Raw genomic sequence first — 25387 nt, forward strand, 5'->3', positions numbered from 1 at the left:
CCCTCTCCCAGCACAGCACAGATCACAGCACCCCTCTCCCAGCACAGCACCCATTACCCTGTCCTTCACCCAGCATAGCACCCCCTCTCCCAGCACAGCACACTGTCAGCACACCTCACCTGACCCAGCATCCCTATCCCAGCACAGCACCCCCCTCACCAAGCATGATAACACTCCTCACCAAGCACTCCGGCCCTCACCAAGCACAGCACCCCCTCTCCCAGCACAGCGAGGTGTCAGCAACCATCCTACCCTCACCCAGGACCCCTATCCCAGCAGAGCACCCCTCTCCCAGCAGTGAGGACCACAAAACCCCCGGCTTTCTCCCAGTTCCAGACTTGCTTTGCTTGACTGCAGCGGCTGCAGTCTGCACAGCTGTCCGACTCGAGGTACCCACTGTTCCCGGCTCAGGCTGGCAGGCCGCATCCAGTGCTAACCACTAGCTGCTGCCCAGGTGCCGTGCCCCTGCAAACCGCCGCTGACTGATCACTGTTTGCTGCTGCTGGGCTCGGTCGGAGCTGTCAGCTGAGCTCGGATCGTGGACGCTGAACAGCGGCAATAACAGCTTCCAGAATCTGTGCCTGTCCAAAACCTCCAATGGCCCTAGGCAGGCTTGGATGCCCCTAGGCATTTGCTTAGTTTTCCTATGCCTAGAGGCGGCTCTGGCAAAACCACAGCTTCATCCATCTCGTCAGTAGCCACCGGCAGGTAGGTATCAAGATATCTAAGATTAATGGCAGTGGATCTACCAGGCTTAAAGCCCATTCTGTCTGGATGGACAATTTCAAGCACAACCTCATTAAGCCTGCAATATTTTAATGTTGGTGGGCAATAATGAGATGGGACTGTAGGAGTCAAGATACAGCGGCCCTTTTCCGGCTTCGGGATAATCACAATAAGGGCCTTGGCCATGGAAGAGGGAAGGGAACCTGTCTCCATCAGGGCTTCAAATATCTCCAATAACTTAGGGATAAAGAAAGTGAGCCTTATACAATTCAATGGGAGCCTGTCCAATCCTGGGGCCTTGTTATTTGGAAGGATTTAATAGCGTCCTCAATCTCTTCTGCTGATGACTCATATTGATAATGGGAGTCGGACAGGGTGGGTAGCACAATCTGATCTAAAGGGTTGGGTATGGGATCCCGGAGGTCGGGAAGCCGCAGTCAGAATACTGACAGCGGCATCCCGATAGTCAGAATCCCGACACTATCAGGTATGTACACTAACGCTAACCCTTACCCCTACCCCCACCCCTAACCCTCCCTAGTGCCTAAACCTAAACCTCCCCCCTAGTGATTAAACCCAACCTCCCCCTCCCTAGTGCCTAAACCTCCCCCTAGTGCCTAAACCTATACCCTAACCCTAAATATAACTCTCCCCCTAACCCCAGATACTTACCTTCGGGATGCCGGCCATCGGGATACTGGAGTCAGGATCCCGACGCTGTCGGGATTCCGGCGCCAGTATTTTGACCATCAGCAACTCGAACGCCGGGATGCTCACTACCTCCCAATCTAAATAGTAGACTAATGCAGAGTGAGAATAATGGGCTCTGGACTGACATACATCTACAAAATGAGCATGGAACGCGGTGGTAATCGAGTCTGTGCACAGTAGTAGGAGGGATCTCAGCCCTAGCCAAATCTGCCAAAAATCTACTAGTACGATCTTCCTAAGTATAATCATGGGCTGCAAAGCGAAGGCAACTCTTTGATTTGTCAAGCATGAAATCCGTCCATTGCTTATGGACAATAAGCTGTTCTATTATATTTGCCGAAATACCACTAGCAATATATGAAGCCTTAAGGGCAAGTAGCAATTTTTAAGATTTATTTTTATTTTTTTAAAACAAAATCTGCAGTCAAACTATGAAATTTACTTTGAGAGCCTACTAGTCCGCAATAAAAATACTGCCTGAAACAACTGTGTAAGTGTCATCTGTAATACAGACACATCAGTCGACTTTTTAGGAGCTTGAATACTTTTGCAAGCCACCATGTATGTATCTGTATGTATATATATATATATACAGATAAAGGACAACTGTTCCTGTCATTAACACAATCTGAAGGGGCTGGGTACGCCGGAATCAAAAGGTAAGTATCTTAGCCCTTTCCCCACCCAGGGCTGGCGCTACCATTAGGCAGCTGCCTAAGAGTGCCGGCCACTGGAGGGCGCCGCTGAGCCGTCTAAAAAAAAAAATACTTGGTATACATGGTGCAGGCGGCGGCTGGGGCCCGCGGGACTTTTTATATCTGGCCCGCAGCTGTAGACCACCTGACCTTCCCCACACCCAAGCAGTTTCAGAAGGCCGAACAGGGGCTGATTGGGCCGCTGCCGGGACATCAGGCAGTTCCCGCTGTGTCAGCCCAGATGTGTCCCATCCCCTTCTCTCTCCTGTCTCCTCTGCGTGAAAGCCAGCGCAGGCTCAGTGTCTAACACTGGCCGCGCTAGATGTTGGGAAGGAGGGGAGCTCAGCAGGATGCCGGCAGGAGAGGAGACAACACCACAGTGTGCAGGTAAGTGTGCTGGAGATGTGAGGGGAACAGGGGGTGGGGTCAGGTGGGGCCCGGAGTTTGGGCAGTGTAATCTGGAAGGGGGGGGGAGTGTGAGTGGCGAGGGGAAATCAGTTAGATGTATGAAGCAGTGTGGGCTGTGACTGTGAGGGGGAACTGTCACAGCTATAGCAGTGTGAAGTAGGGATGGGTAGATCGATTCACTGTACTGAGTTCAACTCAGTGCAGTGTCTCGAGACACTGTCTTGAGACACGGATCTTTAGATAGCGCAAGTGCTGGAGCCAGCAGGGGAGCCAGCGACTCAGAGTGAGTCGCTGACAGCTCCGCCCCCCGCAGCCCAGCACTACAGCTCAGGGTTTTCACTGACTCTCCTGAGTCAGTGAACTCCCCTGAGCCCTGGCTGTAGCTGTGTGACTCAGTGAGTCGCTGACAGCTCTGCCCCCCAGGCCAGCTCAAGCCTCTGCACTGACTCAGGAGAGTCAGTGCACTGCCCGAAGCCCTTGGCAATAGCTGCACGACTCAGAGTGAGTCGCTGACAGCTCCGCCCCCTACACTGCCGATCTGACACGGCCTAATTCAGACCCGCTCGCGAGCGATGAGCGCTCGCAAGCGGGTCGATGGTGCCCTAATGCGTATGCGCACGACGGAGGGAGCTCCGTCCTGCGCATGCGCGAGACCCGCATAGCGACAGCCAAGCTGTCGCTATGGGTCTCGCACCAAAGGGGGCGTGCTGTCGATGGTGAGTGACAGCACGCCCCCTTTGGTGGGCGTGCCGGGGCCGTTGCTGCCCAGACGGAGGCGTTCCCATGGGAACGCCTACCGTCTGGGGCCGGCCTTACTGACATCACTAGTGATGTCAGTGGGAGTGCTTTTGGCTCTGATAGAGCCAAAAGCACTCCTGGGCTTGCGGCAGCGAGACCCTACCGCAGGGTCTCGTCGCAAGCCCGATGGTCGCGATGGTCTTGCCATTGCGACCATCTTTTTGGCCGCTCGCATAAGCTGTGGGTGGTTACCCACAGCTATGCGAGCGGCCAGGAGGCCGCTCCATTTTTGGGTAGGAGGGCCCTGATTCAGAGCGAGCGCTCTGGTTAGAGCGTCCGGCTCTGAATCAGGCCCACAGTGCACAGAAGTATGATCAGGTCGGATCAGCAGTGTAGGGGGCGGAGATGCCATTCACTAGCTACCACTGACAGAGAGGCTAGGGGAGGTGTGTGTCTCGACTCACCAAACACTGAGTGACTCGAATCATTCACTCATCTCATACGCGCACGCAGGGGGGGTTTCCGAGTACCCAGAAACCCCCCCTGTTCATCAATCCATTGCCGCGCATCAAAGACTGGAGCTCAGACAGGCAGGGGCTGATTGTGCTGCCGGGACAGCGGCAGATTTCCCGCTGGGCCGGTCACATTGTCCCCCCATCACAGCCGGCTCACCCGTAAATCAGCCACAGTAAATCAGGCTGCAAAGCTTGCCCGGCTGATTTACTGTGGAACGCAATCAGGAAGCTGTAAGCAGTCATCTGCTTCGGCTAGCCTCGGGAGAAGAGCAGTCTGCTTGACTTACTCCTATGCAAGGTGACTCAAGGGAGTTGAAGTGTACTTTTCACTCCATGGAGTGTTAGCGCGTAGCTTGGGAAACTCTCTTTCCCAGCATGCTCCGGGACCTGGCAGCACGCAAGAGCTTTCACATGCTGTTTAACATGAAGAACAGTGTCATGGAGCTGCCGATCTCCCTACACACACAGGAGGCAATCTGATATGCACAGCCCTTTATATGTAAGTCTTCTGGTCAGGAGCACTTTAGTAAATGTGATTACAACATACACAACTCAGCTCTGTCCTGCTCTGCTACATCTATCACCCTCTCCTACACATTATCCTCCTCTACCATATCTATCACCCTCTGTTACATACTATCCTCTGCTACATCTATCACCCGCTGTTACACACTATCCTCCTCTGCTACATCACCCTGTTACACCCTATCATCCTCTGCTACATCACCCTGTTACACCCTATCATCCTCTGCTACATCACCCTGTTACACCCTATCATCCTCTGCTACATCACCCTGTTACACCCTATCATCCTCTGCGACATCTTCCTCTGTTACACCCTATCATCCTCTGCTACATCACCCTGAAACACCATATCATCCTCTGCTACATCAGCCTCTGTTACACCCTATCCTCCCCTGCTACATCAGCCTCTGTTACACCCTATCCTTCTCTGCTACATCAGCCTCTGTCACACCCTATCCTCCTCTGCTACATCAGCCTCTGTTACACCCTATCCTCCTCTGCTACATCAGCCTCTGTTACACCCTATCCTTCTCTGCTACATCATCCTCTGTTACACCCTATCTTTCTCTGCTACATCAGCCTCTGTTACACCCTATCCTTCTCTGCTACATCAGGCTCTGTTACACACTATCCTTCTCTGCTACATCAGCCTCTGTTATACCCTATCCTCCTCTGCTACATCAGCCTCTGTTACACCCTATCCTTCTCTGCTACATCAGCCTCTGTTACACCCTATCCTTCTCTGCTACATCAGCCTCTGTTACACCCTATCCTCCTCTGCTACATCAGCCTCTGTTACACCTTATCCTTCTCTGCTACATCATCCTCTGTTACACCCTATCCTCCTCTGCTACATCAGCCTCTGTTACACCCTATCCTCCTCTGCTACATCACCCTGTTACACCCTATCCTTCTCTGCTACATCAGCCTCTGTTACACCCTATCCTTCTCTGCTACATCAGCCTCTGTTACACACTATCCTTCTCTGCTACATCAGCCTCTGTTACACCCTATCCTCCTCTGCTACATCAGCCTCTGTTACACCCTATCCTCTGCTACATCAGCCTCTGTTACACTCTATCCTCCTCTGCTACATCAGCCTCTGTTACACCCTATCCTTCTCTGCTACATCAGCCTCTGTTACACCCTATCCTTCTCTGCTACATCAGCCTCTGTTACACCCTATTCTTCTCTGCTACATCAGCCTCTGTTACACCCTGTCCTCCTCTGCTACATCAGCCTCTGTTACACCCTATCCTCCTCTGCTACATCAGCCTCTGTTACACCCTGTCCTTCTCTGCTACATCAGCCTCTGTTTCACCCTATCCTTCTCTGCTACATCATCCTCTGTTACACCCTATCCTCCTCTGCTACATCAGCCTCTGTTACACCCTATCCTTCTCTGCTACATCAGCCTCTGTTACACCCTATTCTTCTCTGCTACATCAGCCTCTGTTACACCCTGTCCTCCTCTGCTACATCAGCCTCTGTTACACCCTATCCTCCTCTGCTACATCAGCCTCTGTTACACCCTGTCCTTCTCTGCTACATCAGCCTCTGTTTCACCCTATCCTTCTCTGCTACATCATCCTCTGTTACACCCTATCCTCCTCTGCTACATCAGCCTCTGTTACACCCTATCCTTCTCTGCTACATCAGCCTCTGTTACACCCTATCCTTCTCTGCTACATCAGCCTCTGTTACACCCTATCCTTCTCTGCTACATCAACCTCTGTTACACCCTATCCTTCTCTGCTACATCAGCCTCTGTTACACCCTATCCTCCTCTGCTACATCAGCCTCTGTTACACCCTATCCTTCTCTGCTACATCAGCCTCTGTTACACCCTATCCTTCTCTGCTACATCAGCCTCTGTTACACACTATCCTTCTCTTCTATATCTTTCACATTCTGCTTTATATATAGGACTAAACTACCAACTGGCCCTAGGGACATACACTCCCACCCTATCCTTTGGCTACCTAGACAGAGTACCCCTCAACCAAGGAACATACACTATCCACCATATCACACATTCCCCAGCCCCAAGGACATACACTGCCCACCCTACCCCCTCCCAAGTTTTCTTTTTTTTTTCTCTGGGGGCCAATTAATTTTATTCTTTTCCTATGTTTTCCTGTTTTATTTTTTTCCTATTGTGGCCAATATGTTTTCTCTTTATTCTGTGGGGATTAATGTGTGTGTTTTTTTTGCTTGTGGGGGCCATTGTGTTTATTTTTTTCCTATTGAGGTTAATGTGTTTGCCGGCGGCGGGAAACTAGAAGTCAGCAAAAAGTTCAACGACCATATATTATTGTGGTTAAAAGTTTTTCCATTGGTTCTGTATTAGGAAACCCCCCTTTCAAAATCCTGCGTTTGCCACTGCATCTGAATGATTCGAGTCAGTGTGTTGAGACACTCACTCACTAGCCATCTCTAGTGTGAACGGAGCTGTGAGGGAGGGCAGTTTGATCTGGATGGGGGCCATGAACCTCTGCGTAGGGTCAGTAAGCTGTGTGAGAGGTGAGGAGGAGCAATGTGAGCTGCTAAGGGGACAGTGTAAGTGGTGAGGGGGGAGCAGTGAGATGTGAGTGGAGGCATTGTGAGGGACAGCAGTGTGGGCTTTGACGGTGGACATTCATAGCTATGAGTGGGGGCAGTAAAAAGGGGCTGTGAACTCTGAGGAGGGCACTTTGTTCTGGAGGGGACAGTGAGCTGTGAGGGTGAGGCAGTTTGATCTAGAGGGGTCATTAAGCCGGGGAAGGTGGGGGACAGTGAGCTATGAGTGGGGGCAGTGTGAGGAAGAGTGTAAGCTGTGATGGCGGATGAGTGTAAGAAGGCCAGTATGATGAGGGGCAATGTGAGCTGCTACAGGTGACAGTATGAGTAGTGAGTGGGAGCAGGGCGGTCTAGGAGCAGTGTAATCTGTGAGAGGGGGCAGTGTGATCTATAATAGAGAAGTGGTAGCCCCAAGTGCACAAAACAGGCTGCACAGAAATGATCTAATAATATAATATACAGTGGTCATGTAGAGTCACATAAGATGTTTCTGCACAGTATGCTGTAAACTTATTTTAAACATTCACCATCATGTTGTCATGTTCTTATTGATGTATATACAGTATACACACAATATATTTTGTACTGATATCGTATTTTTTGTGATACCTCAAGTATAGTGTGTGTTGCTGTCATATATACATAAGTGTATAACTCTTGTTTATCATGAGTGTGTCTGTCATGTCAACAAATGTCACTGTTTTATGTATGTGTGTATCGCTTGCTCATGTTATGTATACATACAAGTGGGATACGTTTAAGATGCCGGCGGTCGCAATCCCGACCGCCGGCATCTAGAATCCTTAATCCCGGCTAGGGTTAAATGATAAGCGTCTATATGCCAGACGCCTGTCATTTTCCCGACGCCGGCACACCGGCGCCCGGCATCCCGATCGAAGGGATGCGGGCGCCGCAAGCGGATAGCCGCGGGGGGAGGAGGGTTAGGTTTAGGCCACCTGGGGGGGACTTAGGGTTAGGCACCCCCCCAGGAGGGTTAGGGTTAGGCTAGGGGGAGGGAGGGTTAGGCACCCCCCCCTGGGTCAGGGTTACGCACCCCCCCCTGGGATTTAGGTTTAGGCAGCAGGGAAGGGGGGTTAGGGTTAGGCACTTAGAGGGGGGAGGTTAGGGTTAGGCACCCCTAAGGAGGGTTAGGGGGTTAGAATAGAATAGGTTATACTTACCTTTAGACGATCGGGATTTCCAGCACTGTCGGTCTTCCGCTGCCGGGCTCTGCTGTTTTGTCGGGCTGCCGCAGCCGGGATTCGAACTGCCGGTCATGCGGCAGCCGGCATTCCATACCGAATGCATACAAGGATCTATGACATGTATAATAGTATAACATTGTCATATCTACATACACGTGCCACTGTGCAGTAACAGAGGAAGCTGCAGATAGTCACAATAATATTAAGACCACACAACAATGAGTAACACTGGCAGGGCCATTAGGGAGCGTCTGCATCAAGGAAGGGGGGGGGGGGTAGTAGGCTGACATTTTGCCTAGGGTGCCAGGAAACCTTGCACTGGCCCTGCCCCTACCCCTCCCTCCCCGCACCTTAAACCTCACCTCCACCCTAGTGCCTAAACGTAACCCTCCCTCCCCTAGTGCCTAACCCTAACCCCAATAATTACCGTTGGGATGCCAGTATCGGGATTCGCACGCCGGGATATAAACTACATCCTATTTGAAGATGCTGTTAGCTAAAGCATGCAAACTATTAAACCTTTTTTGGAGCTTGATACATAGAACAATTGTAAAGTATCCATACCTGGAATGACGTTTGGCTATTAGGCAGGCATTAGTGCAGGAGATATTTGAATTATCTGTTACATTAAGTAATTTGTGCAAAACTAATATTTGAGAAAAACATGATGAGCAAACTATTTTCTGCATGATTATCAAGTGTAAGACAATTGATAAATAGGCCCCTCATTGTAGGAGTGTGCTCACTGCAAAAGAGTGATGATGTTTTGCTAGATGAATTATTATTATTATTATTATTATTATTATTATCATCATTTATTTATATGGCGCCACAAGTGTTTCGCAGCGCCTTACAAAGTACATAAACAAATTGTAGACAAGCGACTTACAGAACAATACAATACAGGATCAGGACATGGATAATGTATATTGCTACATTAGCGACCATATCACCCAGATAAGCAACAGACCATAAGCAACCAAGTGTTAGGTGACCTAGTGGTGAGTAAGAAATAATTTGAAGTGACTGAACGGGTGTAGAGGGCAAGTTTGTATTACTTGCTTTGTGGAAGGACTGATTTTTTGCACCTTCCAGTTGTACATCTGCTGAAAACTGCATTTCTAGGTTCACTTTAAGCAATGTAATAAAGAATCTTCAAATACACAAATAGTCATACATGTAATACAGACAGTCTTGATTACCCCTTACCCTTATAATTACTTTGAGACATAACTGAGGCTAAATCAAGCACAAATTTAGGAAAAAACTGTTTTAATTGTTGTTTTGAGGACTGGGTGAACCTTATTTTTGAAAATGGCAGCAGGGTCTTTAGAGCGCTAGTAAACGATACTCTGTGTATATATTATAAAATGGGATTAGGTTGGACATTGAGGATATGTTGTCCAGTATCTGTACATTCACTAAACTAGTTGCAGATGCATTTTCATGGGGCAGCTCTAAGGAATTGAATGCGATAGAAGCGGGTTTACTCTGTGTACACAAGCAGGACTGCGGACTCGTAAGAATTTAATTTGTAAATGACCCAATGAGACAAACAAAAAATCAAAAACAAAAAGAGATAGTAAGAAAGGTATTCCTACAAAGTATACAGGTACTTGTAATCAGTGTGGAAGATTGGTTTAAAACATAGATTTTTAACTCTAGTCCTCAAGTATCACCAACAAAACATGTTTCATGGATATATTTAATCATGCACAATGAGTTAATCTATCTTGCTTGGTCAATCTGCGTACACACTTATAGATATATCTGTCCAATCTGTCTGGTGGGAAGGAAAATCTGGTAATGTATGGGAGCAAATAACAATAGAAATTTGCTCCCAAACACTGGAAAACAGACCAGATTTTCTTTCCCACCAGGCAGATTGGACAGATATATCTGTAGGTGTGTACGCAGCCTAATTATCACACCTACTTCCGCGGACAGAAATCCTCAGAACATGACCTGTTGGGAAAACTTGAGGGGTGTAGTTGAGAACCACGGGTTTTAAACGTTTACTCATTGTGCATCTTTATAAATGTCATCTTGCAGCTATATACAATAGGTTTCAGTTTTTAGAAACAACTCACGTTTGTCTATTGCATCCATTACTTTTTAATCAGAAATATTTTGATCTATCCATCCTTGCTGATAGGACAGCATTGTTGAAGTGGATTCACAGTCATGTTATTCTATATGATATATATTCAAATACAGAAATCAAAACATCACTAATGGTGCGTACACACACAACGATTTTGTAAATGAACGATTATAGTAAACGATTTTCGTTCATTTTTTCAAGGGAAAAATGAACGAAAATCATTTACTAAAATCGTTCATTTACTAAATGCAATGAACAATTTTTTTGAACTACAAATGATTTTTGCATATTCCCTTAATGAAAATCGTTGAGTTGGTCAGTCTGACTGAACTACAAACTACAAAAACTACAAACGTGAATGCGCATGAACGATGATCGTTCATCATTTTAACTTAGAAAGTGAACGATTTCTTTCAAAGATTGAAAGATAAACGATATCGTTAATGATAATCGTTCAAAAAATCTTTGTGTGTGTATGCACCTTAACAGTGACAAGTTAAGGAAACATATTATAAAACACTGAAGGTGCATACACACACAACGATGTTAGTAATGAACGATTTTCGGTGAACGATTTTCGTTCAGTTTTTCCCTTGAAAAAGTTAACGAAAATCGTTTTACAAAGTAGTTGGTTTTATATACTTTACACAATAAACGATTTTCTGTGTGTTGAAGGAAAAATGTTGCAACTTCTATTGAAAATCGTTCAGTTGGTCAGTCTGACTGAACTACAAACTACAATCGACAAACGTGAATGCGCATGAACAATAATCGTTCATCGTTTCACACTGAACGATTTTTTAAACGATTACGACGTCGTTATAGTTAAATCGTTCAAAAAATCGTTGTGTGTGTGTATGCACCTTAAGAGATGGAAAGTAAAAGTGATATCAAATAATGGAAGTTGAAAGGCCTTAAGAGCACCGTAAATTAGTATAAAAGGACCATGTAAAGTGTGTTGTACTGTGCAGTCCCTATATTCATAACGTTTAATAATAATAATAATAATAATAATAATAATAATAATACATAAATAGTAATTAGATGCTTACTTGGGCACTGGGGAGAAGATGCTGAGTCCAGCTCGAAATCTTTTAATACTGCCACTGACTCTGAGCCACCGCAGCCTTCTCTCCTGCTGTGAGCGTAAAACCTCATTACTGAGATATCGCCACTGATGAGAGGAGAAGAGGGACAGGATCCTTTGTAGAATTAAAGGAGGTACCCAGAAGAAAAGAGAGTGGGATAGAGTAAGGACAGTGCACAGAAACGGAAAGAGAGAGGAAACCAAATGTGATGGATGAGAAGTCGCCAACAAGGAATGTTAGAGCAATGCACAATAGAAGTTACAAAAATGAGGAGGAAAGGGATGCAAGAGGATATCGGATTAAGGAAAGGTAGGGGAGACAGTATTTTGGTCAAATCACAAAAAGCAGAGTGGGAGGGGAGGGGAGGGGATAGACAAAGGGCCTGATTCAGCAAGGATCGCAACTGCTAATACGCACGCAATCAGCCGATTGTTGCGTACTGCGCATTGTGTATGCATCGCAGTGTGTGGACCGGCCACTTTGATCGGGACTGCACAGACCCATCGCAGTGATTGACAGGAAGTGTCGTTTGTGGGAGGTGATGGGGAGAAGGGTGGTCGGGGAAACGCAGGCGTGCCAGTGCATTTGAACGCCGTCGCATGGGCGTGCATAAATTATCCACTGCGATGCCTTACGCAGATTGAGTACTCATAGCGTGCGCTGAAGTTAGCAATTCCTGAGTAAGGTCAGAGCTTGTGCAAGTGTGAGGCTGCGATGGTGAGCGTCCTTATGTTGTGCTGCGGCGGCATAGCGATCGCAATGGATTAGACTGTGTGCGTAATCACTACTGCAATCGCAGTTCCGATCCGTAATGAATCAGGCCCAAAGTACATTGTATACTTATAATGAACTCAAAATTACTCTGTGTCTCCAATAAACAAAATGCCTCCTTCATATATTTTCCTTCTGCCCATCTCACCCTTACACTTACTTCTTTAACTGAATCCCCAGTCCAAAGTCTTCTCTGTTTGATGGTTGAAAGACATCAATGGTGGGCTCTGCGGGGAACACACAGACATAGAAAGTAGTTGTATGAGATAGACCAAGGGGGAAATTTACTAAAGGGTGGTTTGTCTCATTCATCAAAAAAACTGCTCCTGATTGGCTGCCCTCCTATTACAGAGACAGATACCTGGTCAAATAACACATTTAGGGGTCTATTTACTAAGCTGTGTTAGGAGATAAAGTGAATGGTGATAAGGTACCAGCGAAATCAACTCCTGCCATGTCACAGGCTGTGTTTAAAAAATGGCAGTTAGGAGCTGATTGGCTGGTACCTTATCACAGTTCACTTTATCACCTAACACTGCTTAGTAAATAGACCCCTTAGCATCAAAATGCCAAAAACGCTCAGTCTGTTTTGTTGCTTGGGGGAGTGGGGGGTTGTCAGTGGATTATGACACATAAAGAACGAGGAATAGTAAAGACAGGAAATTCTAGGACTGAACTGAGGAAATATTTGGGATTTGGGAACAACATGGAGCATCAAAGCTCCTTAAATGTGATTTGGAGGAACATAATATTACAGTATATTATGAAAGGGCAACAAATACAATTCTTAACAAATCAATTAAGCCCACAATAAATGAGATTTATTTATTTGGCCACATTATTAGTTGATGCATAAAATAAATGGCCATATTAATTATTTAATATAATATAGCACCTACTCTCCAGTTCTTTCACCACATTAAGCAACTTACAACTCTCACTGAGTTATCTGTATAACAGTTACTATATCAATGCGGTTTAAAAGTCACAATCATATTGCATTTATATAAAATAGTATATCTTATTATACAACAAATGTTACAACATATCCTCAATAACATAATCTTAAACAGAACATACAGCAGTCCAATATATATAATGCAATGGGTCTGACCCTGAGTCAGACACTAACCGCACGCATTGCTGATATGCACACAGTTGGCTGATGCTGTTAGTACTGCGCATGCGTCTGAGTCACACTATGCATGCATTCCAATGGTTACCGCCAGGGGCGTATTTATAATGGGTGCAGGGTGCGTGGTGCACACGGACCGCTGGGTCCAGGGGAGGCCCGCACCGCACACCCGGCAACCAAACTTTTTTTTATACTTACCTCTCCGAAGTTCCACAGAGTAGCGCTACACAAAGTGTCTGGAAATGGCAGCCGCTGCACAGACTAGTAGCCGGAGTCTACTGCTGTTGTCAGTTCGCTGACGGCAGCCGGGGAGAGATAAGGGGGCCCCGGACGAGGAATGCACACGGGCCCTCACCTCTCTTAAAATGCCCCTGGTTACCGCACAGAGACGCACAACATATTTAGATGCACTGAGTGTGGATTTTAGTGGTCATTCCTGTGAGGTAACAGGGAGGGGGGAGCTAGACAGATGCGGGCGTGTCGCTGACAGTGGCTGCATCTAAAGACGCACAGCAGCTCACACAGGATGCCATGCCATAGGGCTGGCACAGATGTCAATTGTGCGTCTCGAGATGGATTTGCACTGCTGCAAGTAGGCAACTGTCACGTTCGGGTTATGGAGATCTTTCACTGTTGTTGGCTAGACCTGGCCAAAGGCGTGGAGTCTAGCCTACTGGGAGGTGTTCACCAGTGACCCCTACAATCGGGATTTGGGTTTAAGCTGCACCCAGCAAGCAGGTCACAACCCTTTGGTCAGGTATCCTGCACAAGTGGGAAATGGAAGAACACAATCGCAGGGAAAGCACAGGAGAAAGGCTCTAGGAGACAGTACTTGGGTGATGTACTGAGGACCTGATTCAGGTTGGTTTGCAAGGCTGCATTCGCATGTAGCCGGCCGATGTCTGCATTCTGCACTTGCGTATGCATCGTAGTGCGCATACTGACCGCTGCGATTGGGAATCGATCGCAGTAAGCACGCAGTCCCATTACACATAGATTGACAGGAAGAGACCGTTTGGTTGTGGAGGGGGGGGTCGGGCGAACGCAGGCGTGTCTGTGTGTTTGAAGTTGAACGCCGTTACAGGGGTGTGCATAATTAAGCCCCTGCGATTGTATACGTAGCCAGAGATCTAGTTGGCGACAGGAAGTTTAGCAGTTTGTCCGGTAGGTCATGGTCAACCACAACTGTGCGTATGGGTTCGATGTTACTCGAACTCACCAATGTTTTCGCTGACTTGCAGATTCATGTCATGGGAAGTGGGTGGCTTTACACAGTGGAGGGCGTTTTGTATAGAGCTGTGGTTGCCGTGCGATTGCATTAATTAGCATATTTCCGCAGCGAGCGGGTGTGTGCGAACGCAGCCTTGCGAACCAACCTGAATCAGGCCCTGCGTACACAGAGTGCAGATCCAGACGCAGGACTGATACTGGAGAATGGCACTTTGGAGACAGTGGGCCTGATTCAGAGACGGGCGCTCTGAATCAGGGCGTCTTTTTTTTTTTTTATGGAGCGGCCTCCTGGCAGCTCGCATTGCTGTTGGGTTGCCACCCACAGCTAATGCACGCAGCCAGGATGATGGTCTCGATGGTCAAGACCATCGCGACCATCGGGCTTGCGATAAAACCCTTGTGGTAGGGTCTCGTGGCCGCAAGCCCCAGAGAGCTTTCGGCTCAAACAGAGCCGAAAGCTCTCCCACTGACATCACTTGTGATGTCAGTGGGGCTGCCCCCAGACGGTAGGCGTTCTCATGGGAACGCCTCCGACTGGGCAGCCACCCCCCCGGCCCGCCCACCAAAGGGGGCACGCTGTCACTCAACATCGACAGCACGCCCCCTTTGGTGCGAGACCCGGAGCGACGGATTGCCCGTTGCTATCCGGGTCTCGCGCATGCACACGACGGAGCCGGCTCCGTTGTGCGCATGCGCTCTGGGCCACAATGGACCCGGTGGCGAGCGCTCAGCGCTTGCGACCGGGTCTGAATCAGGCCCAGTACTCTGATGACGTGCTGAGTACACACACTGTGGATCCAGATGCAGAACTGGCACAGGAGAATGACACTTTAGGAGATAGTACTCGGATGATGTACTGAGTACACACACTGTGGATCCAGAAGCAGCACTGGCACAGGAGCATGACACTTAGGAGATAGTACTCAGATCACACTGTGTATAACACTAGGATTGTTTCACTAGAAGAAAGGAGTGGAAACTGGAACGCTGCAACAGCAAGTAATCACTGGAAGTAGCGAAGTTGTACAGGCAGCTTCCTGTTGTCCAGAGCCCAGCTAAATACCCTAAGGTAGCGATCCATTAAAGGATGGTGTCAGCTGACAGCAACCAACGCTGCCATTGGGTAAAGGCTAATCAGGTGATGTAGACTGTCATGGCTGCGTCCATGACGGAAACCGCAGAAACCAAATCATTGAGCAACACATGGATGTTCTAGCAGACCCCAGGAATAATGCTCAGAGCGTCACTTGCAGCCGCACCTGGCGTCTATCAGCCAGAGAGGTCAGGGGAAGCCGGCGCTCAGTGAGTAATGGCCGATCCTAGGCCACAACCTGACAGCAAACTCAGTATTTGGAACAGTATTTAGAACATCGGCCGCAGCTTTATCAAAAAGACACAGACGTGTCAGAAGTACAACACCCAGCCATGGCCGACTCTGAATCAGGCCCTATCTGTGCATAGGTTAAATTCACCAGGTGTATATTTACAGATATTGGCCCTCATTCAGAGCCGCACGTTAACAACAGTACGCTCGTTGCGTTCCGATGTTGACTAACCGCGCATGCGTCGGTGTTACACTGCGCATGTGCGTACGGCAGATTGCGAGCTTTTTTTCTCTCGTTCCTAAAATAGCGTACAGGAAGTGACATGTCAAATGTGATTGACAGAACAGGGCGTTTTTGGGTGTTGACGGGGGTGGAGATGAAAAAACGCAGGCGTGGCGAGGCGTTTTTGGGGCGTACATACATTAGCAGATGCGAACGTCAAATGTGTTCGGACCGTCTCATACGTCACTGAAACATCCGCTTTCCCTTCAAAATGCTCGCACAGCTTAGGGTCAGGATTACTCGACCACATTGGCGATGGCCTTCTCCTCCGTCCCGGGACTCCACGATGGTGCTGCGATTAATCGCGGCTGGTCAGTAAAGTAATTAGTGTTGGATTGAAATCCGGCTTGGTATGTGTTTGGAAAGCAGTTTATTGGGATAGCACAAAAGCGTACGCAGGTGGAAATCAGAGCTGCTAATGTCATGATTACACAATCAATTAGCGTACATTTTTGGGGTTTTATTTTGGCCACAATTTGTTGGTTATGGCCTATTGTAACAATAATGTCATCATATTTTAATTAGCTCCCCTTTTTTTTGGTTTACTGTGGAATTTGCATCGCTATGTGATTTTTGAAACGTTCCTTAAAGAGGCCTTTTTTTTTTTTTAAGAGGGTCAGTTTTTGCCTTTAGGGCCAGGATTAAATGTAACCCATTTGTACAATAATGTCACAATACAATGTCAGTGTTTTGTTTTTAATTTATTGTTTAAACACAAACAAATTGGCCTAATATTTTGTTGCCTTTTTTTGTGGCCAAGATATTTGATCCAAAAAAATAAAAACCATAACTGCTAACATAAGCGTAAATACAAAATTTAAAAACATTTCACAAGAAAGGAGAGGGAAGTTTTGACCAGAAAGGAATATGAGCCAAGCACAGAAGGAGTGTGGGAAAAGTCGCCATTGCTGTCACCGTTTTCTCGCCCGTTTGGCTGGGTGAGGGTGGGCGCCAGACCGGGTCCGGGATGCCATCGGGCTGGCCTGTCCAGAGGCAGATGTTGTGGCCTCTGGACTAGGCACAGGGCTAGGCACATTTGGAGGATTGCCTGATGTTGTGCCAGAGGTGGAGGATCCGGATGTTCCGGCAGGAAGGGAGGTCGGCTCCACCATGTGCTGGCGAACGAGCTGCTCCAGGGCATCGGCAATGCGGATGTTGGCCCTGGTATTTTCCGCCAGGGCCTGAGCAATGGTCACGTTGGCCGCAGCATTTTGCTCCAGGGCCTCAGCCACCCGTATCAGACTGGCGTCCATCCTCTGCAGAATCTCCGTATGGCAATCCGATTTAAAATTGAGTTCTGTGAGGAGGCCCACTGCCTGCGAGGGGGCACGCCCTGGACTGGCTTCTGCAGGGTCCTCAGCCGGATGTACTGGTTCCTCCCCTGCAGAGCCAGCAGAAATTCTGCGGCCAAGGCTCCCCTCTGGAGCAGACTCATCCGCCTCTGTCTCTGTTAGGAAATTGGAGAAAAGACTCACATTAGAATCTACATATTGGCACAATAGCATTTCAGAGTTGGTGACATCACAAGACTTACCTTGGCCAACATGAGGAGCCGCAAAGTCTGGCATGTCCGTATCCATGTTGGACACGCCAAACACCTCCACAGCCTGCACACACCCCTGTGCCATCTCTTCTAAGTCTGTCAACTCCAATGACACAGGGGTGGGACCCCCACCTGTCCCCCTTGCATGCCTAGCCCTGTCGGCAAGTTTTTGTTTGAGACGATATTTGAAGTCTGCCCATCTGTGGAATGAATTTGGAACCATTATCCTTTTTTTTACAATGGGGTTTGTTTATAGGATGGGAAAGTGTTTACTTACCGCCGTTTGACATCCCGGGCTAGACGGACATAATCACCCACCCTATTGACAGCAACGGCGACCTCCTCCCACATTCTCCACTTCTGGCTTTGGCTCATATTCCTGGCTGCCTGGGGCAGGATGTCAACGCACTTCTGGATCAAAACCTCCATCTCCTTGCTTGTGAAATGTGGCTGCCTTTTTTTTTTGGCAGCTTTGGCGGGTTGACTGGGGCCAGCAGTCTCTTCCATGTCATCCTCCTCACCTATTTGGGTAAATATGCAGATTTAGCCACTTCACAACTTGCACAATATTATGTTTTAAAAGAATCATTGAGACAAAATGCATGAAGGCCTTACCGCCGGAATTTTGCCCATTGTTTCCCTGGTTTGAAGCCATGTCTCTGCTTCCAGCATGAAATCATCCGGAAATTCTATGTGATTTCGTGACGTATTTATACATGCGTCCTTAGTTTGCGGCCGCATCATTGATTGTGCGTCCCTATGATTCATCCTTAATTTGTGCGGGAAAATAAACACTATTTATGGCTTGGTGTGTGTGGAGTCGAGGTGGGGTTGTTGGAGTGTTGTCGGTTAAGTTGTTTGGATTTGGTTGTTTGCGGTTGGAGGATTTGGCAGAGTTGGTTTTTTGTTTGTTTTTGCTACATTTCTTTTGTTTTTCCGTTCGCATTTTTTTCATTTTTTCCACATCCTTTCCTGATTTGGTAAGTTTTGTGCAGTCAAATTTGTGGCCAATTGGTGTATTCTTCTGTTTTGTGGTTAGTTAAATTTTTTAACACTCATTTCATCTTTTTTAGTTTTTTTTGGTTTTCGGACCCAAAGAAGTTTTTTTGGGAAATCTTATATATTCGAGTTGGGTAAGTCCATTTTTTGTCTTGCATTTGCGAATTAATTACCGCATTTTTGACTGTTGGTGTAGTGACTTGCATTTGCGAATTAATTACCGCATTTTTGACTGTTGGTGTAGTGACTTGCATTTGCGAATTAATTACCGCATTTTTGACTGTTGGTGTAGTGACTTGCATTTGCGAATTAATTACCGCATTTTTGACTGTTGGTGTAGTGACTTGCATTTGCGAATTAATTACCGCATTTTTGACTGTTGGTGTAGTGACTTGCATTTGCGAATTAATTACCGCATTTTTGACTGTTGGTGTAGTGACTTGCATTTGCGAATTAATTACCGCATTTTTGACTGTTGGTGTAGTGACTTGCATTTGCGAATTAATTACCGCATTTTTGACGGCTTATTCATCATGTAATCCAGTTTTGCTTTTCCCTTTTCCATTTTTTGGGTCCATTTGAACCCTATTTGACGTACGGTGTGCAATGTCGTTTTCATCGATGGCCAAATGTGTGTTTCCACTATTTTCTGTGTTGGCTTGCAACAATTTGAATAAAAAAAAAACACCCTCTAAATTTTTGAAGTCTCATTGTTGGCTTTTTTACAGTTTATACGTATCATGACAATACCCCGGCATGTAAGCAGCTATGGATGGTATCAGAAAGCTAAGTTGTTTTTTGTTACTTTTGGGGTGGGTCAAAAGCCTTACATTGTAAACTTTGAATTTCAGGTAGATCTGGGGCGAATTGTTCTGGCCCTGCTCCCGGAAGACGACCAACCTCAAACTCGTCCCAGGCGTAGGCATCGTAGGCATGCAAGGCCCCAGATATTTCGAACACGTCACCCTTTTTGGAATGCCCGATGATGAGGTTTTAAGACGCTACCGTCTACCTCCCAAAATCATCATAGACACTCTCTCATTAATAGAAAGTGATCTTGAGCGGCAAATTGACAGTCCAACAGCAATACCACCACTGACGCAATTTATGGCGGTGTTACATTTCTGTGCCTCAGGATCGTTTCAAACAACGGTGGGAATAGTGGCGGGCATCTCCCAATCCTCCTTTTCCAGGATCCTGAGGGCAGTGATGGAGGCACTTTTCAAGCACCTCCATCATTTTATTAAAATGCCTTTGGATATGGGTGCCCTTAGTGTGGCCAAGGCCAATTTTTACCAAATAGCTGGCTTCCCACACATCATAGGGGTTGTGGATGGTACTCACATACCACTTCAGCCTCCAGCACGGCTGGAGGCAATATTTAGAAACAGGAAACACTATCACTCCCTGAATGTAATGGTGGTATGTGATGCCTCCCTCCAGATCCTGTCCCTGAATGCTAAATTACCCGGAAGTGCTCATGACTCCTTCGTCATCCGGCAATCAGGGATATGGCAGAAATTAACCAACCTACAAGCTGGTGATGCGTGGCTTCTGGGTAAGTGGAGACCTTTAGTACATAACAATGTTAAGCTTGATACACAGTGTTCCTGATGTGGTCTATTTTTTTTCACAGGAGACAGTGGATACCCTTGCATGTCCTGGCTGCTCACTCCTTATTTGGCTCCCACACCAGGGCCACAAAGTGCGTATAATTCCGCACTTACAGCCACCAGGCAAGTGGTGGAGCACTGTATCGGCCTTTTAAAAGGCCGATTCAGATGCCTCCACCGCTCTGGTGGCGAGCTCATGTATGTGCCGGATATGGTGTCGAAAATTGTGGTCCTGTGTGGGATATTTCACAACATTGCCATAAGGAGTGGTGTCCCAATGCAGCCAGAGGATGCCTTACCTGAGGATGGCCCCCCCGAGGTTGGTCGAAGGTCAGTATGTGGGGGGGCCATACGCGATGATGTGGTGGCCAGATTTTTTAGGTAAGTTTGAACAAAACTACAGTGTTTATACCTAATGTGTTTGTGTTTTTTGGCGAACATCTAATTTATTTTTATTTTTCTCACCATCTTCTGTTTGTTCACATAATCTTTGGCACTCCAACGCTCACTACTTCCTGCTACCCTTACCAAACCTGGATCTGGTCCTTTTGGGCATATATTCTGGAACCCATATCGCAACGCCATGTTTGTGGAATCATGTTGGCATGGTCCTTCGTCAACCAGTTCTTGATTTTGTGTTTTTATTTAATTTTTTTTTGGTATGTGTTGTATTTGAATTTATCACTGTGTATTTTTTTTGGGAGTGACCACTTTGTTTTCTCTGTTATGTTGTGAATAAATGTTTGAAGAGTGAAATGGTCTTCCTTTTTTGGAACGTTAACAGCAAGTGTAACCAGGTTAACACAAGTTACATTTGACTAAGGGGTAAACCAGTACTGACGCCAGTTGAGCTAAACTGAAATATGTTTTCAGCTTCCCAATCCACACCAAAAGGAAGCCTGGCCCAACCTTGGGATTTGTAAGATTGGCCTAAGCAGCTTGCGCACCAAGTAGGAACCTGGAAAATGTAGAAATATGTAATTGACACTACACCCAAAAAGGGAAATGACATTGTTACTGTTATGTGTTTCTTGTGTCTGTTTGACATACAAAGACAAAACACAATCTAACTTTTAAAAAAGGGAAATCCTTGCAGGAACAGTCTACTTATGTCAGGCTAAACTATCTTGGTTTTGGTTTTTAAAAATGAGCCACAACGTATATTTGTCTTAATAAATTTAATTGGAAAATAGAACCAAAATAAAAAAACTAATGCCGAAGGAGGCCAGACAGCCGGTCGAGGGCCACCAGAATGCCGATGACATGTTGGCGCATCTGCCCCACAACATCCGCCACCTCTTGCCGACGCCTCTGTTCCTCTGTGGGTGAGAAAAGTGTGTGGGTTAATACAACAATAGGGAATCCACAGAAAAATTAAAAAAAAGAACCAAATCACTCCTAAACCCAAAAACAAAAATAAAAAGGGTGGGCTGGCAAAAATACAAGGCCTAGGTACAAATTCCCACAGGTATGATATGTGTATGTTTAAATCACCAGGAAGAGGTAAAGGCAAACCTTCACAATCAACAAAAGTCAAGCCACAAAAACACAAAGAAAGGCACGACACATGATTACATACAAACAGTTTGTGCTTTAAAAAAAAATTAAAAAAAACATACCGGGAGACAAAACGGGAGCTCCGGCCAAACCTCCATGATCCTCCTCGGAGGATCCGTCATTCCCCAAAGAATGGGGCGGAGTTATGCTGGACTCCGGGGAGGGGGTAATTGGAAGAGGGGTGGGTGGAGGAGAGGGGGAAGTGGGACGGAGGGGAAGGAGGCCCGACATTTCCGGGAGAGGGTCTGGGAAGGATGGGGAGGAGTGGGAAATAGGGGAAAGATTTGGGGTGGAGTGTTGGCTGGGGGTTGGGGAGAGTGGGCGGGAACGCCGTCTGGACGGACGGTGACGGCGGAGTCTTGGCTGTCCCCCTAAAATATGTCAAAGAAATTGCGTTTAGTTTATGGACAAATCCGGGCAACCAAACTAAAAAAAAAAAAAAATAAAACAAACAAAAAAAAAAAATAGCAGTAGAATTAAAAAATCAGAAATAGAGGGGAGACATGCAGACGCAGATATGAGTACAAATAATAAATAGAACAGACAGGAAAACATGCAGACGCAGATATGAGTACAAATAATAAACAGAACAGACAGGAAAACATGCAGACGCAGATATGAGTACAAATAATAAATAGAACAGACAGGAAAACATGCAGACGCAGATATGAGTACAAATAATAAATAGAACAGACAGGAAAACATGCAGACGCAGATATGAGTACAAATAATAAATAGAACAGACAGGAAAACATGCAGACGCAGATATGAGTACAAATAATAAATAGAACAGACAGGAAAACATGCAGACGCAGATATGAGTACAAATAATAAATAGAACAGACAGGAAAACATGCAGACGCAGATATGAGTACAAATAATAAATAGAACAGACAGGAAAACATGCAGACGCAGATGAGTACAAATAATAAATAGAACAGACAGGAAAACATGCACACGCAGATATGAGTACAAATAATAAATAGAACAGACAGGAAAACATGCACACGCAGATATGAGTACAAATAATAAATAGAACAGACAGGAAAACATGCACACGCAGTTTGCCCCACAAACACAAACATTAAAACCACAATACATAACACTTACTTGCCAGGATCTGCATGCGAAAGCATGCCAGCAAGCGGGGCGTTCGCCGTTGCAGGTCGGACCACCTGCGCTCCAGCTGCCCGATGTTGCGGCGTGAGCCGAAGGACCGCAGGCGGGACCGTACCTCCGCATACGCGGAGCGCTTCTGCCGGTTGGTCATGGGTTGAGGCTGGCTGGTGATCCGGCGATCCATGACCTCCGTAAGCACCAGCAGCTCGCGCCTGGTGAATGCGGAGGCTCTCATGATGGCAATGGTGTTTTTCTTAAAAATCATTTTTGATAAAGTGTGTAAAAATTTTCTGATTGGCTAATGTATTTTGGAAATTAACAGGAGCAATTTTATTGGTTAGTGTATGAGTCATGTGTTCGACAGGGCCAGAAATCTCTGGAGAGTTAGGATAGGCTTGATGCAGTGACATGCGTAAACAAATTTAAATAAAGAAATGAACCCAGGGAAATATGCGGGGATCCACAGCAATAGTACAATTGTTTAATTGTGGTTCACATGTTTTTTGAACAATAAAAGCGAATGTTTCATCCGTACGTATTCTGCGGGTAAACACAAACACGGACAAGAGTAAAGTTTCTTGCATTGTGTTGAAAAAAAACAAACAATTAAGCTAATTGATACATTGATTGGCATGATACGATTGATGGAGGTAGGCAGAATAAAGGAGCAGGTAATCGACATCTGACAAGGCCACTTCCTGTTTATACTTGTGCGTGCGTTCCTTTCAAGCCATTTCGGGGATGTACGCTCGCTATTTTGTACGCTCGTTAGTTAGAGGAGGGGTCGTCAGAGTTTTGGGAGGAATTTTAGATGCGAACGAAAATACGAGCGAGCCATTGAATTTAAATATTTTTGTACGTACGCCTAACGTACGTGCGCCCGCTTGCGAGTGGGTCTGAATGAGGGCCATAGAGTGTGTTTGTGTGTGTCTGATTCAGAGGTACAAGCTGCCGCGCCAGCTCTCTTTTTGTTGCCGAAGTGGCAGCTGTGATAATATGCAAATGCTAGTATCAGCCCTTCCTCTGGTGTAGTAGCCTACATCTGAATGAACAAGCACTGAAATAGAGTCTATGCATGCTGTAGTCCCACTGATGATTCTCCACACACCACCATCGACACTTGCACCAACGTATGGCAGGTGCAGTTTCTCTGTCGGAACATGGCCTCTGTGGCTGTATGTCTGAGAAAGGCAGACACTTTTACTGACACACCAATGACATTCCCATAACACGCCCATGAGACACTTTTTTTGCATTCACCTCAGTCACCAGCCAGGAATGCTATCAATTTGTGCATACACCCTGTGTAATGCATGCGTATTAGGATTTTTCAGAACTTTTTGCTCATGTGCATTGGCAATAATCGCTCAACTAAGTGAACATTAGCATTGCGTTCAAATTGCATGCACCTCTGAATAAGGCCCAGTATGTGTATCCCAGTTTCTAATACCTCTTGCACATAACAAATACATACTATATAACAACACACAGTGCAATCACCAGTATGTACACTAAGCACAGTACAAACATCACAGAAACTGCTGCTAAAAGTCATTATCATCATTGCATAATATTGCAACAGCCTTCCAGCAATCGCAAGGTGTATCGGTGTGTATATGTGTCCACGTCTAAATGTGTTGCACACACTTGAACACATCCCAACAGTACCCTACTAACATTGTCCTACTCTTACCTGCCCCAGCTCTGGATCCCGGAAGTGCAGGAAAACGTAAATCAATCACTGATATGCAGTAAACTAAAAATGTATGCATGTAATACATTTTTGGTGATCATGTGTGTATCATGCAAAAGGACATATGTACATCCAACTCTAAATAAGTCATCTTGTGTAAACATTTATTTTTTAAAAGGCAATGTGTCGCAGTACATATGTATTTTTATATATTAATTTAAATATATACTGTATTTTAGGTGACCAGAAGGTGTTTAGTGTAATGTGTATTTATCAAAAGATGTATGAAATACATTTAAAAAAAACGAGGTATCTTGGTCCCTGCAGCCACTGGACGTAGCCCCAAACCCCCATGTGAGCTGTCGGAGTGTCTTCCCATGCAGCCCACGGGGTTACGGTTGCCTGGAGACCCCCCAACCCCAGCCCACACCATAAACATAATAGAAATAATAATCTAACAATATTTTACTGCTACATGTCAGCCATTAATAAATACACCTGTGCACCAACTAGGAGATCTGGAAGATATGCACTATTAGGGGTGCACTGCAATAGACAATCAATAGGGTTAATTACTATTACATAAAATAATACACTATTCAGTGCATAATGAGACTAATATGTACACATTATGTCCAGGGCAGTGCTCGGTTCTTCTGCTGCTCCCCCAGACTCCCAGACTTGCTCCAATGCTCACATCTGAAATAAAAACACTCAGCTCAGGCAGGATGGCCCTACTGCTGCATCTTATGGACTACTGTGATCGTTGGTCCAGTATATGCTGGAATAATGACACACAATACACTTTGCATGGCGCATATTAAAGCTGGTTAAGTACTACTTATG

General features: G+C 46.3%; 1 protein-coding gene across 2 annotated transcripts in view; it reads right to left on the reverse strand.

Moving 5' to 3' along the window:
* Nucleotides 1-25387, reverse strand: part of PARP6 (poly(ADP-ribose) polymerase family member 6) — a 100704-nt gene that overhangs the window by 58016 nt on the left and 17301 nt on the right. For both annotated transcript variants that reach the window (XM_088446359.1, XM_088446351.1), the window contains exons 7-8: nucleotides 12206-12272; nucleotides 11239-11388 (exon numbers count right to left, since the gene is read on the reverse strand). In XM_088446359.1, coding sequence (XP_088302485.1) covers nucleotides 11239-11388; nucleotides 12206-12272 — 217 coding nt within the window. The remainder of the gene's footprint in view (nucleotides 1-11238; nucleotides 11389-12205; nucleotides 12273-25387) is intronic.

The sequence above is a fragment of the Taudactylus pleione genome, unplaced genomic scaffold (assembly GCF_031769625.1).
Source record: "Taudactylus pleione unplaced genomic scaffold, aTauple2 ptg000019l, whole genome shotgun sequence".
NCBI classification, from domain to species: Eukaryota; Metazoa; Chordata; class Amphibia; order Anura; family Myobatrachidae; genus Taudactylus; species Taudactylus pleione.